This window comes from Schistocerca nitens, chromosome 12 (genome assembly GCF_023898315.1).
Source record: "Schistocerca nitens isolate TAMUIC-IGC-003100 chromosome 12, iqSchNite1.1, whole genome shotgun sequence".
Lineage (NCBI taxonomy): Eukaryota > Metazoa > Arthropoda > Insecta > Orthoptera > Acrididae > Schistocerca > Schistocerca nitens.
In genome coordinates, this window is record NC_064625.1 from 4,646,239 (window position 1) to 4,659,132 (window position 12,894).

Here is a 12,894-nt window from a genome sequence, read left to right on the forward strand (position 1 = left end):
CCGACGTCTACCGACGACCCTCGTGTCGGAAAAATCGACAAAATTGTGTGTGCCAATTGAAGAGTGACTGTCGGAGAGACTGAGAAGAACGTAACATTGCAGTTGGATCGTGTGACGAACTCCCGATGCGACCTCTCGGAATGCGTAGTGTTTCCGCCGAGTTAATCCCTCGACTCGAGAGTCGAGACCAGAAATACCTTCGCCTCGCAATCTGTGAAGAGCTTTTGGATCACGCAAATGAGAACGAGATGTTCCTTAAGAGAATCGTAACTGGTGATGAGACGTGGGTCTGTGGGTACGGTGTTGAGGCCGAGGTTCAATCTTCACAGTGGGTCAGGAAAGGTTCTCCGAGACCAAAGGAGGCTCGTCAGGCCAGGTCAGGTCAAATGTCAAAGTCGTGCTGACAGTTTTCTTTGAATTTGAAGGATTAGTTCATCACGAATTTGAGCCACAGGGAAAAACTATTAGCCCACGGTACTGTTGGGACGTGTTGCATCACCTGTGAGGAAATGTGAGAATGAAATGGCCTGAAATGTGAGGGGGGGGGGGGGGGGGGGAACAATTCGTGGCTCTCGGTCACGGTAATGCACCGGCACATTTGTCGGGTGCACGGCTCTCGCACGAAAAGCGAAATCAGTGTGCTACCTCATCCTCCGTAGTCACCAAACCTGGCCCCTGTGGACTTTACAAAGTTGAAAACCCCGTCGAAATGACGAATATTGTCAACGGTAGACAAGATAAAAGAAAATTCGCAGACTGTGCTTCGTGCAGTCCAGCAAGAGGTGTACCGAGCCTGCTTCCGGAAGTGGAAATGGTATTGGGAGCAATGTATCAATTGTGGAGGAGAGTATTTTGACTATGCACATTAGTAAAAGGTAAGTGTAGGAAAATGTCGTGGACAAAGTTGCGGAATTTTTTGAACAGACCTCGTATTCGTCTGACAGAGTGACCCATTTCTGTCGATACATTTTGCAATCTCGATGATCCTGTGCCCACTGGATTCGTAACCGATGATGTCGTCAGATCGACGTGGGTACGCCTAGAGGGCAATCTGCTGCAGAGCTCCACGTTCGACTGAGATGTGGCAAATGCTCTGCTCTAAAAACATTTGTTCCTGCGTCGGCACTGTACTTTGTCTTCAAATGGGCTGCAGATCGGCACATTTCCCGGTTTACGGAGCCGGTGAGCCCCTGAACTTGACGTTCTGTGATGACTTGTGGGCATCAGTTACCTCGTCACCTACTTGTGGTTTCAGTGTACGATGATGGCTTTTCACAGATACTCACAGTAGAAACTCGTGAAGAGGTGACAGGCTCAGCATTTCCGAGATGTCTTTCCCAGGCAGCAGGCATCGTGGAGTGTCCGATTGTCCGATTCACTCCGGCCGGTGAATTCCCTCGCTTGTGACCTTGTCGTAATGAGAATGATTCCCTGTTCGTCTGTGCTCCACGTACGTACCTTCCTTACCGTGCCGTGAGGCAGCATTCGGACTCCTGGCGAGCAGTGGTCGTAAAGTTTTGGGTCACCGATGTAACTCTTCTTGTGAAACTTGTTGCAAATAAGCCATTGCTGGTCAGTGGGAATAGCTTAGAAACTTTACATAAATAGTTTATGGCTGTCCATTGACAAATTGTGACCATGTGTAAAAATAAATGTGGTTAAATACATGCCATTGTACTCATCATTATCTTTACATGCCAAAAAAGGTAAACATTAAGATAAAAGAAACAGTTCTAAGTGAAGATGCTACAAATGAGGAGGAGGAGGAGGAGGAGGAGGAGGAGGAGGAAGACGAAGAAGAAATTCAAATTGTGATGAGTAGTGCTGCAGAAACATGAGGAACAAAGACCTAATTTGTACCTTGATATTGCATTTAACACGGAGAAAATATGAAAGTACTCGAGATAAAACTAAATTGTCAATATGAAAAGTTCGTCAGCATCGAGGAGAAATCATTTTGACAACCCACAGTACACGAGTTACTGCTAACCTAGGTAGCCTGTTCACTTCTGAGACAAAAAAATTTGCAGGACATTTTTCTTTTCATATTTTCCAGAAAAATAATAAAAAGCATGACTCAAATGCAGATGGAAAATCTTTTTTGAATGATTCAGTAAGGCGTAAATGGATGTGCTCTTATGTGAACCACAAGTCACACTCTTTGCGTTTTATATTCTTTCCCTTTTTTTTTCAATGAAAACATTTTATTCAGAAATATTTATATGTTTTATTTGAAACACTATGCTATATATGCTAATGCACATAGCAAATAGGATTCTTAATGTTAAGAGTTTTGAAATATATGAATTCCAATACAAGTTTTTGGTGGTGCTCAAAACCACTTCATAAATGTAAGAAAATAATTATTTACTTCTTCTGCAATCTTAGTGATTTCAAAATTGTTCCACAGTTTGGCCAAAATACTACATCGTATTTCAATATCAAACAAGTATAATCAAAATATGTAAGCCTGGGCTTCCAATATGATGAACATTTCTTTGTATTCGTATTGCTAAATATGTTTTTCTGAGTTCTCTCTTCACACAGTCCACATATCTACCCCATTTCATGTCTTGTATCCACATCCTGAGAAATAGTGTTTTGATTTTTACCCCAGTTACTTGTCCATTCATTTGAATATGAGGATTAGCTGGTGTCCTATTATGGGTGGTTAATATGTCAATTTCAACAAATTTTTCCATAGTTACTGCCAGATTGTTTACATAATTGAAATAAATGGTTGTAACTCCATCATAAGTTTCATTCATAAGTGCCTTTTTTGTTTCTTAATGGTGACTAGTTTTGGACGCCTATGTCCATTTTCAAACCACTTATATTTTAATCGTGACAATACGTGCGAAAGCCTACGTACAAAAATTGCTGCTGCAGTGACGATCGCAGTACGGCTGACTCGACGGCAGTAAACAGACCACATAGAACAGACACTGGAGACCTCCAGTGTGTATCCTGTACGGTGTGTTTACTGCTTCTGTTGTCACTGCGTAGGGAATTTTTGTACGTAGGCATACGATAAAAGTGGTTTGAAACTGGACATAGATGTCCGAAAGTAGTCACCTTTAAGAAATAAAAAAGATCCTTCTTAACGAAACTTATGACAGAGCTACTACCATTTATTTCAATTATGAAACATGTTGTGAACGTATTTTTCACCAGCAGCATGCTGCAAATTGTTTGCATCAAATTATTGTAGTTTGATTGTAAGAGCATTAATCCCCCCGCCGGTCCCCGCCCAGCCTGAAGGTTTCTTTCATACTTGCTGTAATTAAAATGCTGCAAATCTGTACTGCTGTCTGTAATACTGCTTATATCTAAATCATTTACATAAAGTAAAAACGTAAAACTGGATTGTAGCCAGTATGGAATTTTGGGGAACTCAATATTTGACTGCTAATAAATCTGACACATCGTGTCTTATCACTGAGCTGTTTTCTTTTCATGGACACATCTGTGTGCTGTTCTCCTAATACTTAGTAATTTATCATATCTGAGGACTCTGATAAGTTCAGTAATATGTTCGATGTACACTCCTGGAAATGGAAAAAAGAACACATTGACACCGGTGTGTCAGACCCACCATACTTGCTCCGGACACTGCGAGAGGGCTGTACAAGCAATGATCACACGCACGGCACAGCAGACACACCAGGAACCACGGTGTTGGCCGTCGAATGGCGCTAGCTGCGCAGCAATTGTGCACCGCCGCCGTCAGTGTCAGCCAGTTTGCCGTGGCATACGGAGCTCCATCGCAGTCTTTAACACCGGTAGCATGCCGCGACAGCGTGGACGTGAACCGTATGTGCAGTTGACGGACTTTGAGCGAGGGCGTATAGTGGGCATGCGGGACGCCGGGTGGACGTACCGCCGAATTGCTCAACACGTGGGGCGTGAGGTCTCCACAGTACATCGATGTTGTCGCCAGTGGTCGGCGGAAGGTGCACGTGCCCGTCGCCCTGGGACCGGACCGCAGCGACGCACGGATGCACGCCAAGACCGTAGGATCCTACGCAGTGCCGTAGGGGACCGCACCGCCACTTCCCAGCAAATTAGGGACACTGTTGCTCCTGGGGTATCGGCGAGGACCATTCGCAACCGTCTCCATGAAGCTGGGCTACGGTCCCGCACACCGTTAGGCCGTCTTCCGCTCACGCCCCAACATCGTGCAGCCCGCCTCCAGTGGTGTCGCGACAGGCGTGAATGGAGGGACGAATGGAGACGTGTCGTCTTCAGCGATGAGAGTCGCTTCTGCCTTGGTGCCAATGATGGTCGTATGCGTGTTTGGCGCCGTGCAGGTGAGCGCCACAATCAGGACTGCATACGACCGAGGCACACAGGGCCAACACCCGGCATCATGGTGTGGGGAGCGATCTCCTACACTGGCCGTACACCACTGGTGATCGTCGAGGGGACACTGAATAGTGCACGGTACATCCAAACCGTCATCGAACCCATCGTTCTACCATTCCTAGACCGGCAAGGGAACTTGCTGTTCCAACAGGACAATGCACGCCCCCATGTATCCCGTGCCACCCAACGTGCTCTAGAAGGTGTAAGTCAACTACCCTGGCCAGCAAGATCTCCGGATCTGTCCCCCATTGAGCATGTTTGGGACTGGATGAAGCGTCGTCTCACGCGGTCTGCACGTCCAGCACGAACGCTGGTCCAACTTAGGCGCCAGGTGGAAATTGCATGGCAAGCCGTTCCACAGGACTACATCCAGCATCTCTACGATCGTCTCCATTGGAGAATAGCAGCCTGCATTGCTGCGAAAGGTGGATATACACTGTACTAGTGCCGACATTGTGCATGCTCTGTTGCCTGTGTCTATGTGCCTGTGGTTCTGTCAGTGTGATCATGTGATGTATCTGACCCCAGGAATGTGTCAATAAAGTTTCCCCTTCCTGGGACAATGAATTCACGGTGTTCTTATTTCAATTTCCAGGAGTGTATGTTCCTGCTTATGCAATGCCTATAGCACGTCATTTAGAAGAGAAAACATCGTTGTTTCGGTTGAGTGGTTCTTCTAAAGCCTTGTTGTGATTCTATTGGTAACTTATATAAAAAAATTACAAGTCTTTTCATAAAGTCCTTTTTTTCCTGAAGTTTTGAAACTACAGGCAGCAGAGAAATGTAACATATCTTTCTGGCTTCCTTTTTTGTGATGGTGTTTCACTTTAGAAATTTCTAAATGTGTTCTAAAGTTGTCAGTCGAAAAGGAAAAAATATAAGCTGAAAATTCACAACTGGGCACCATTTGGCCTGAGGATAAGGAAAGAGCCCAATCGGAGAAAATCAAATTAGTATTGGGGAAAGAGAAAGGCTGAGAAAAAGTCTTAAATGCCATTTCATGTTCATTGCATGTTCTGGCACAGCCGAAATGATGATGTTGTTGTTGTTGTTTTTTTTGTTGTTGTCTTCAGTCCTGAGACTGGTTTGATGCAGCTCTCCATGCTACTCTATCCTGTGCAAGCTTCTTCATCTCCCAGTACCTCCTGCAACCTACATCCTTCTGAATCTGCTCTTGGTCTCCTTCTACGATTTTTACCCTCCACGCTGCCCTCCAATGCTAAATTTGTGATCCCTTGATGCCTCAGAACATGTCCTACCAACCGGTCCCTTCTTCTTGTCAAGTTGTGCCACAAACTCCTCTTCTCCCCAATTCTATTCAATACCTCCTCATTAGTTATTTATCTACCCATCTAATCTTCAGTATTCTTCTGTAGCACCACATTTCGAAAGCTTCTATTCTCTTCTTGTCCAAGCTATTTATCGTCCATGTTTCACTTCCATACATGGTTACACTCCATACAAATACTTTCAGAAACGACTTCCTGACACTTAAATCTATACTCGATGTTAACAAATTTATCTTCTTCAGAAACGCTTTCCTTGCCATTGCCAGCCTACATTTTATATCCTCTCTACTTCGACCATCATCAGTTATTTTGCTCCCCAAATAGCAAAACTCCTTGACTACTTTAAGTGCCTCATTTCCTAATCTTATTCCCTCAGCATCACCCGACTTAATTCGATTACATTCCATTATCCTCGTTTTGATTTTGTTGATGATCATCTTATACCCTCCTTTCAAGACACTGTCCCTTCCATTCAACTTCCAAGTCCTTTGCTGTCTCTGACAGAATTAAAATGTCAGCCGAAATGTTAATAAAAATAATCATAACGTCAATGTCATTGTTTGTGTTTTACACAATTTAAAAAAGTGCTTGTGCAGTGGTCATTATTCCTTTGCCCCTGCCTCATTATTGCCTGATTTTCTTTTTAAGTTCTTACACAGCACCTCTGACTTTTCTCGGTTTGTTGCAGGCCTGCCACACGATAGCAGCGGAAGGCGTGACGTACCACATTGAGGTATTGTCACGTGGATTGTTTCAGCAGAAGAAGCCTGCCTGCATTGAAGAATATCACTGTAGAGTAGCCAATTGCAACACGAGGTGTACTACTATTGAAAAATTTGCCGTTCTGTTGGCTGTGCTGTTTCTGTGCCTTTCTGAACTCAGATACCACTTTAGACTCGCTATATATATGAAATTACACACCTTCCGTATTGTCTGCACAAATACTAAATGAGATTTCAACAAAACACTTCTGCTCCACACCACACTTGATTGCTCTCTCCTGAGTGACAAGCTGTAATGATAACGTTGTACATTTTTTGTACAACCAGCATTTATTTCACAAGAATAGGTTACCAAATAGTTCCTCACCTACCAAAAATAATTGTATCTAGTCCAGTACTGACGTGCACATTAATTATGCATTTAACTGCACGGTCGTCGCATTTTTGCTAAATACTCACTGTCGTTTGTCACTGCAGTCGGTGGTAATATTTAATGAGTGCCTTCATTATATAAGTTTTGTGCCTGTTTCAGTCACATAGTCAGACTGAACTGTGGCCTGCATGAGTAGATAGGTGAAAATAAAGAAAAAATGCATTAGTTTTGTGTTTGTTTTAGGAGGGAAAAGGAAGACCAGCATCACCCTTTTAGAGGCTAAATGTGATGGAGTAAGTGGCTATAAACGGGGACACGAGCTTGAAAAGACTGAACTGGAGCTTATGTAATCCAAAGATAATTAATAATTCTTACTATACAAAGAATTATTTTCATCGAAGCCTGCCACTGTTTTTCTGTGCGTTTGTAACTGTGTAAGTTGAATTAACTGTACTTAATTATTCCTGAGGCTGTGAATCTATCAGTGCTTGTTTATTTTTTTATTTACCTTTTTTCAACTGCTGACAGGTTGTGAGAATTTGGGACAGATAACCTGCAAGAACATGTCCAGTCCATTGGTAAGCCTGTTCCTATCCTGAAGGTGGAAACTGTTCTCAGTGTCATTGGATGGGGGGGGGGGGGGGGGGGGCTAGTGGCTAGTGGGAAAAGTGATTTCAGTCCACCTCCATATCGTGCACCTTCCTGTGCATAGGCATCTCAACTGTTCACTTTGTGACCCAGTACTGCTTTAGTGTTCTGTCCTTGGTCTTCTCTCAGAAAGCTAATCTCACATTCCAAGAAATTTTGAAGAAAAATGTTTTCTTATTGCAGCTGTGGGGGGAAAAAAGAAAATAAACAGAACCATGGACCTGTTCCAATGAAAATTATATATAAACATTATCAAAGTCTATAGATGCATGTGATACGTATTTTATTGTGAAAACAGAAAAGTGTTCTGAGATAAAAAATAAAATACCATAAGAGGCATGCGAAACTGTTCTGCCTGTGTAATAAGAAATGTGATTGCTGATGAATTTGCATTTTGCTAGACCTCGTAGAAACTTCTAGCGAGAAAGTTTCTAAGAAAACTGTGAAATAAGTTTTGGTAACATTGGAGACAGCATTATTCTATCACATCACATATAAACTCATTTTATTTAAGAGGGAAGCGGTACGTGGCAGCACGTGAGTACTCAGGTGCCGGGATTTTACTTCAGACAGCTCACATTAATACGACCGAGAATATTCCCTACCTCCTGAAAATTTTTTATTTGCAGCTCCTACTGACCCTTTGCCACCGCACCCACTGCTCGAACCGGCGATATATGCTATACAAAAACAATTGTAGGTACTTTCTGGCCAATACTTCTACAGAAGTCGATCAAAATATATTTTCGCTCATGGTTTTGTGAAACCCGAGTTTTATCAAAGTATGCTACAAAACTATTGTCCTCGGCACGAATAAGTGCATCGTACACAAACTTTCTTTCTTGCTGCTGCAGTGTCTCTCCATTCCAATAAATCTTTTTGTCCATTATTATACTTTCTGCACCAAAAACCGAATGAGTGGAGAAGACAAGAGCCCGAATAATTTATATTTTTCACAGAGATCAGTCTGTTTTTCTAGCTGTCGGGTACTTCCCTGTGTTGCGGTTCTAACAAACACTTTCTGTAAAAATCATCAAATTCTGTACACTTTCACGTTTATTTACATCCTTTTCTCATAGAATCGAAACGGAGAGATTCTGCTGTCGTTACTGCACTATTAATACAGAATGCAGTCAAATTGGGAACAGCATTATGTTTTGCTGTCATTTTATGAACTTGCAGAAACTCTACATTATCCCAGGCTTCTTCACTGTCGGTCAGATCAGTGAAGAGCTTCAGTACATTCGATACGAGAATTTTAGACTGTTTTCAAATGTCTCTTCACCCTGTACGTACACCGACCAGAGCAGCACTATACGTCGGCTGTAGCCCCTGCGTTTTGCTCACTACCGAGCACACGTCAGTGCTCAGGTCTGTGGGAGACTGAGACCACAAGTGAACACACAATACCGCACGGACGCACCGAGCACACAGCTGGCACTGACCTACACGCGGCAAGGAAGCTACGAGGCAGGCAGTTTGTAGTGCCGAGTACCGGCCGACTGTGAGAAGCTGGTGTGACCTCGAAGTGTCCAATTCTGTGACGGCTGCTCTAAACATTGATACAGTTCGGTACGGCTACTATCCTCAAGTGGATTGGTTTAGCCACACTCTATCGACTCCTAACTATCGACACAATTTTGACGTGCTCTCGAAAGGTGCTATTGTGTTGAAGTCTCTGGCACTCTTGTTAAGCATAAAAAACTTTGGTGTGATGTCGTTTGTCATTTATTTCTTTCATAATAATTCAATAACAGTTCAGGCATAGAAGTTTATGGACTATTCCAGTAGCGTTCTGTGGGTGGTACACGATTATTGTAATTGCGTGCTCACACGGGAGTGTTTGCGCACCACCTGGAGAGCCCGTATCTTAGCGAGACAGAGGCAGCAATTCATAGTGCCTGCTCTCTCTCTCTCTCTCTCTCTCTCTCTCTCTCTCTCTCTCTCTCTCTCTCCATTCAGTTCTGTGCCAAATAATTTAACCTCCGTCACCGAATTTAACCTCCGTCATCAATTTGTACGAAGCCGAAATTTCTTTGCGTGTCGGTGAAATGTGCCATTTTTACTCTCTTAGATCTACTAAATTTGCTAAAACAGTTAATTCTATAGAGGATTTAATCTAACACATTGTAAAAGTAAAAGCCAAAACACAGAAATAACACTACTTTTTACTAAACAGTTTTGTAGTATATAATTCATCAGTCTCAAAATGCCATTCATTTATCTAGAAGAATATCTCCTCTCATTCACAGCCAGAATAGAAGTAAGTCACTTGTCTCAAATGTTTTAGCGTCGTACAAATTTATTGCCACCAGAGTGAGATGACGGTACAGTTCACAACTCAGCTGAGCGAGTTAAGTGATCTGGAGACAAAACTAGGACATCAGTAACACGACACTAGGTGTATTTTGCCGGAGCACTACTTCTACATCAATTGGCGCCATTTTGATACTGAGTACTTAATCGATTCTTTACTTTCCTTCTCGTGGACTGGCTGAATTACACTTATTTTATGGCACTCGGGTTTACATTTTCACTAGTACTACAATTAATAATACAGCTATCAGGTTTAGTGATCTCGTCGGCACATTCCTTTAACACCACTGTAGAGATACCGTCCCGTGTGTACGAGTGTTCTTTCGTTAGCTTTCGCATTGCGTTAAATGCCTCCTGTCGATTAATCTCCACAGATTTGAGTCCTGCAGTGTATGTGAGATTTTTTGGTGTAAGCCGGTTGATCTGTAACGGGGGCTGATTGGTCAAAAGGATAGATAAAGTGCTTATCAAATAAATACACATTGCACTCAGATTGTTCGCTATGTGGCCTTCACATCTAGTGCCGAGTGGTTAACTTCGCACCTTGCTGGAGGATTACTGTGTTTATGGAGCTCTCTCTAGGATGCATTGTATATGTTGTCTGTCGCCTCATTGTCTGTCTGTCGCCTCATTGTCTGACTGTCTGTTTCCTGAAGTGTAAAAGGTCTGCCTTGAACGTTTTTTGGTTTTATTGTACTTTTCTTTAAAGATATGTAATTTTGTGTCTTGATGTAAATGGTCAGGATCATATATATTCTGGCTAACTTAATTTGAGCAGGCAGAAGTTTCAATCTAGCAGACATATTAATTTCAATATTACAGTTTGTTGTACCCACGTTCTTTCTTTGAAAGGTCAGCAGTTGTCGAAATGGCTCGATACGGTTACGAAGAATTAATCCCGTTTCATTTCTGAGGCTCTGGCTCAGTGAACTGTGTCCCACCCCTCCTCCTGCCAGCTCAGTTTCGAAGGCGCCGATGTCGGCGCTATTCGGAATCCGCATCCTCTCCATTACTTCAGTTGCTTTGGTACAGCAGAGCTTAAGTACTCTTAACATCTGACAGCAGCGGTCGGAGTAATGAAAATTGACACTTTATCACTTCTGCTGGCAACTGCATAATCTGTCTTACAGGAGCTCGAGTGTCAGAGATTACTACAATTGTGAGATTATACGAATTTAATGTATCTGTCATTTTTATGTATGTTATATGACAGCAGTTTGCATCATTATTTAGGTCTTCAACAATACGGAGGTCAGTAGTCTGTTTGCATAAACTGCACTGTTAAGCATATCAGTACAGCACAACACATCAGAATTTGTTGGCACATTCCAATAACTTTGTTTAGCTAATCCACTCGAATGAGCATCTGTGTGGACCGTAACACCAGTCATTTCAGTTGCTCCTTTGTGAATGTATTGTTAGAGGAATGAGATTCAGATTAATGTAAGATATTAATTAACAAATACTGCCAACTTACCCTAATTCTATTATTGCCTGCAGTAACTATCTGCTAATGCGTAAACATTTAATTTACGACACTCAATTTCATTGACTTTCAGTTAATGTTCTGTTACAAGTAATAGGTGTGGTGAGTGCTCATCCACAAAACGTTGCAGCAAATTGAGCTTATTTCTAACATGCTGCAGATTAGGTGCATTATCTTAAGAGGTACTCATCTTTTTTCCCTACCTTTTGTTCTGTATAATGTGAAATGGGATTCTGGATTGATGTATTTATTATAAAGGCCATTCACATTGCAAGACTTGTAAGGATAAGGTGTTGTCATTTTAAATTTTTTGACTTCTTTGGTGCTGTTAGTGTGTGTTTTATCTTCCTTAGTGCACACATGAGGGCTACATTACACAAAAAAAGGGACTTGACACTGAAAAGAGGGACTTCGAGTTCACTCTGAAATGAACTGTTTTCGTATGTTAGGCCACTCAGTTCAGTCTTATCTGCAATCATTTTGCTAAATTTTTTTACACAAAAAGTACTTAGTTCATAGTCAAAATATGATTCACGTTTGTTATAAATGCTGTTATATAATGTACTTACCTGTATATCTAAAGCCAAACATTTTTCATACTTTGTGACCCCCCCCCCCCCCTCAACCCCCCCCCCCATCTATTTTGTTCTAGATACTTAGTCAAACACTTTTCCGTCTAAAACTCCGTCTACTGTGACGTTTTCTGTTCTCACATCACCACGTTGCTAACTGGAATTTTAACAATTTTCCTTTTGTTTATTATCAGCTAGCTTTCTTCTGTAGCTATCGGCAAGCAAAAGTACGTTGTACTTTGTTGTGAATTTCAGAGTGTGCTGCCTACAAAGTCCGTCATCCCTTTTGAAATCGCCGCCGCTTGTCGACAGTACACTGTACCTGTTTCTATTTATGAACATAATTTCGTTTGTTAAGTTCAATACTTGTTCGGTGCTTCCTTTCCACTTCTCGTGACTCTCTCCATTCACATTTTGTGGTTTAGTTGTTTTATTGTTTGGAACTTGTCAAGATTTCTGCAACTCAGAAGTTTCATTTCTTAGATGTGAAATATCATCTCTGAGAACAATGACGATTTTTTATAAACTTGAAATACGGTCATTTAGTTTCACTTTCGTACAAATTTATCGCCTCTAAAGCTAGGCGATGGCACAGTTAACAACTAGATTGAGCAAGCTAACCAAATGGAACACAAAAAAAGGACATTAATTATGCAACACTAGGTATATTTTGTCAGGGCACTACTCCTAGACAGATGAATAGGTGTTATTTTGAGACGGAGGAACTATACATTAACTATCTGGTAGCCGCTGCTTCACGCGCATATCTGTAGTTTTGTTACGACGAGTGACGGTAAGTTAGTAAGCTAGTAATTTTACGAAATGTGTGCATATTTAGTAGGAGCGTATGTATAAGAAATGTGTGCTGTGCCGGTATGTAGGTACATAATGAGTGTTGGATTTGAGTAGCTCGAGCTCTCTTAGAACTATGCAATAACTTAGAGTTAAGTTTGTGAGGCTTACCATAACAGTTTTACGTACGGTTCTCAGACTAACTGCCCGATTTTTTGTCCTCGGCACTCGCACATCGTCCGTCCAGCTGACTTACATCGGCACGACAGCACGTACGGCTGTATTAGTATACAGTTCTTTAAGTAACTCACAATCTCTCTCAATTCAAATG

The 12,894-nt window shown here is 42.1% G+C and overlaps 1 protein-coding gene across 1 annotated transcript in view; it reads left to right on the plus strand.

Moving 5' to 3' along the window:
• LOC126215228 (uncharacterized) overlaps nucleotides 1–6,760 on the plus strand; it is a 99,154-nt gene extending 92,394 nt beyond the window's left edge. The window contains exon 7 of the mRNA XM_049941895.1: nucleotides 6,343–6,760. Coding sequence (XP_049797852.1) covers nucleotides 6,343–6,358 — 16 coding nt within the window. The 3' untranslated portion in view covers nucleotides 6,359–6,760. The remainder of the gene's footprint in view (nucleotides 1–6,342) is intronic.
• The last annotated feature ends 6,134 nt before the right edge of the window (nucleotides 6,761–12,894 follow it).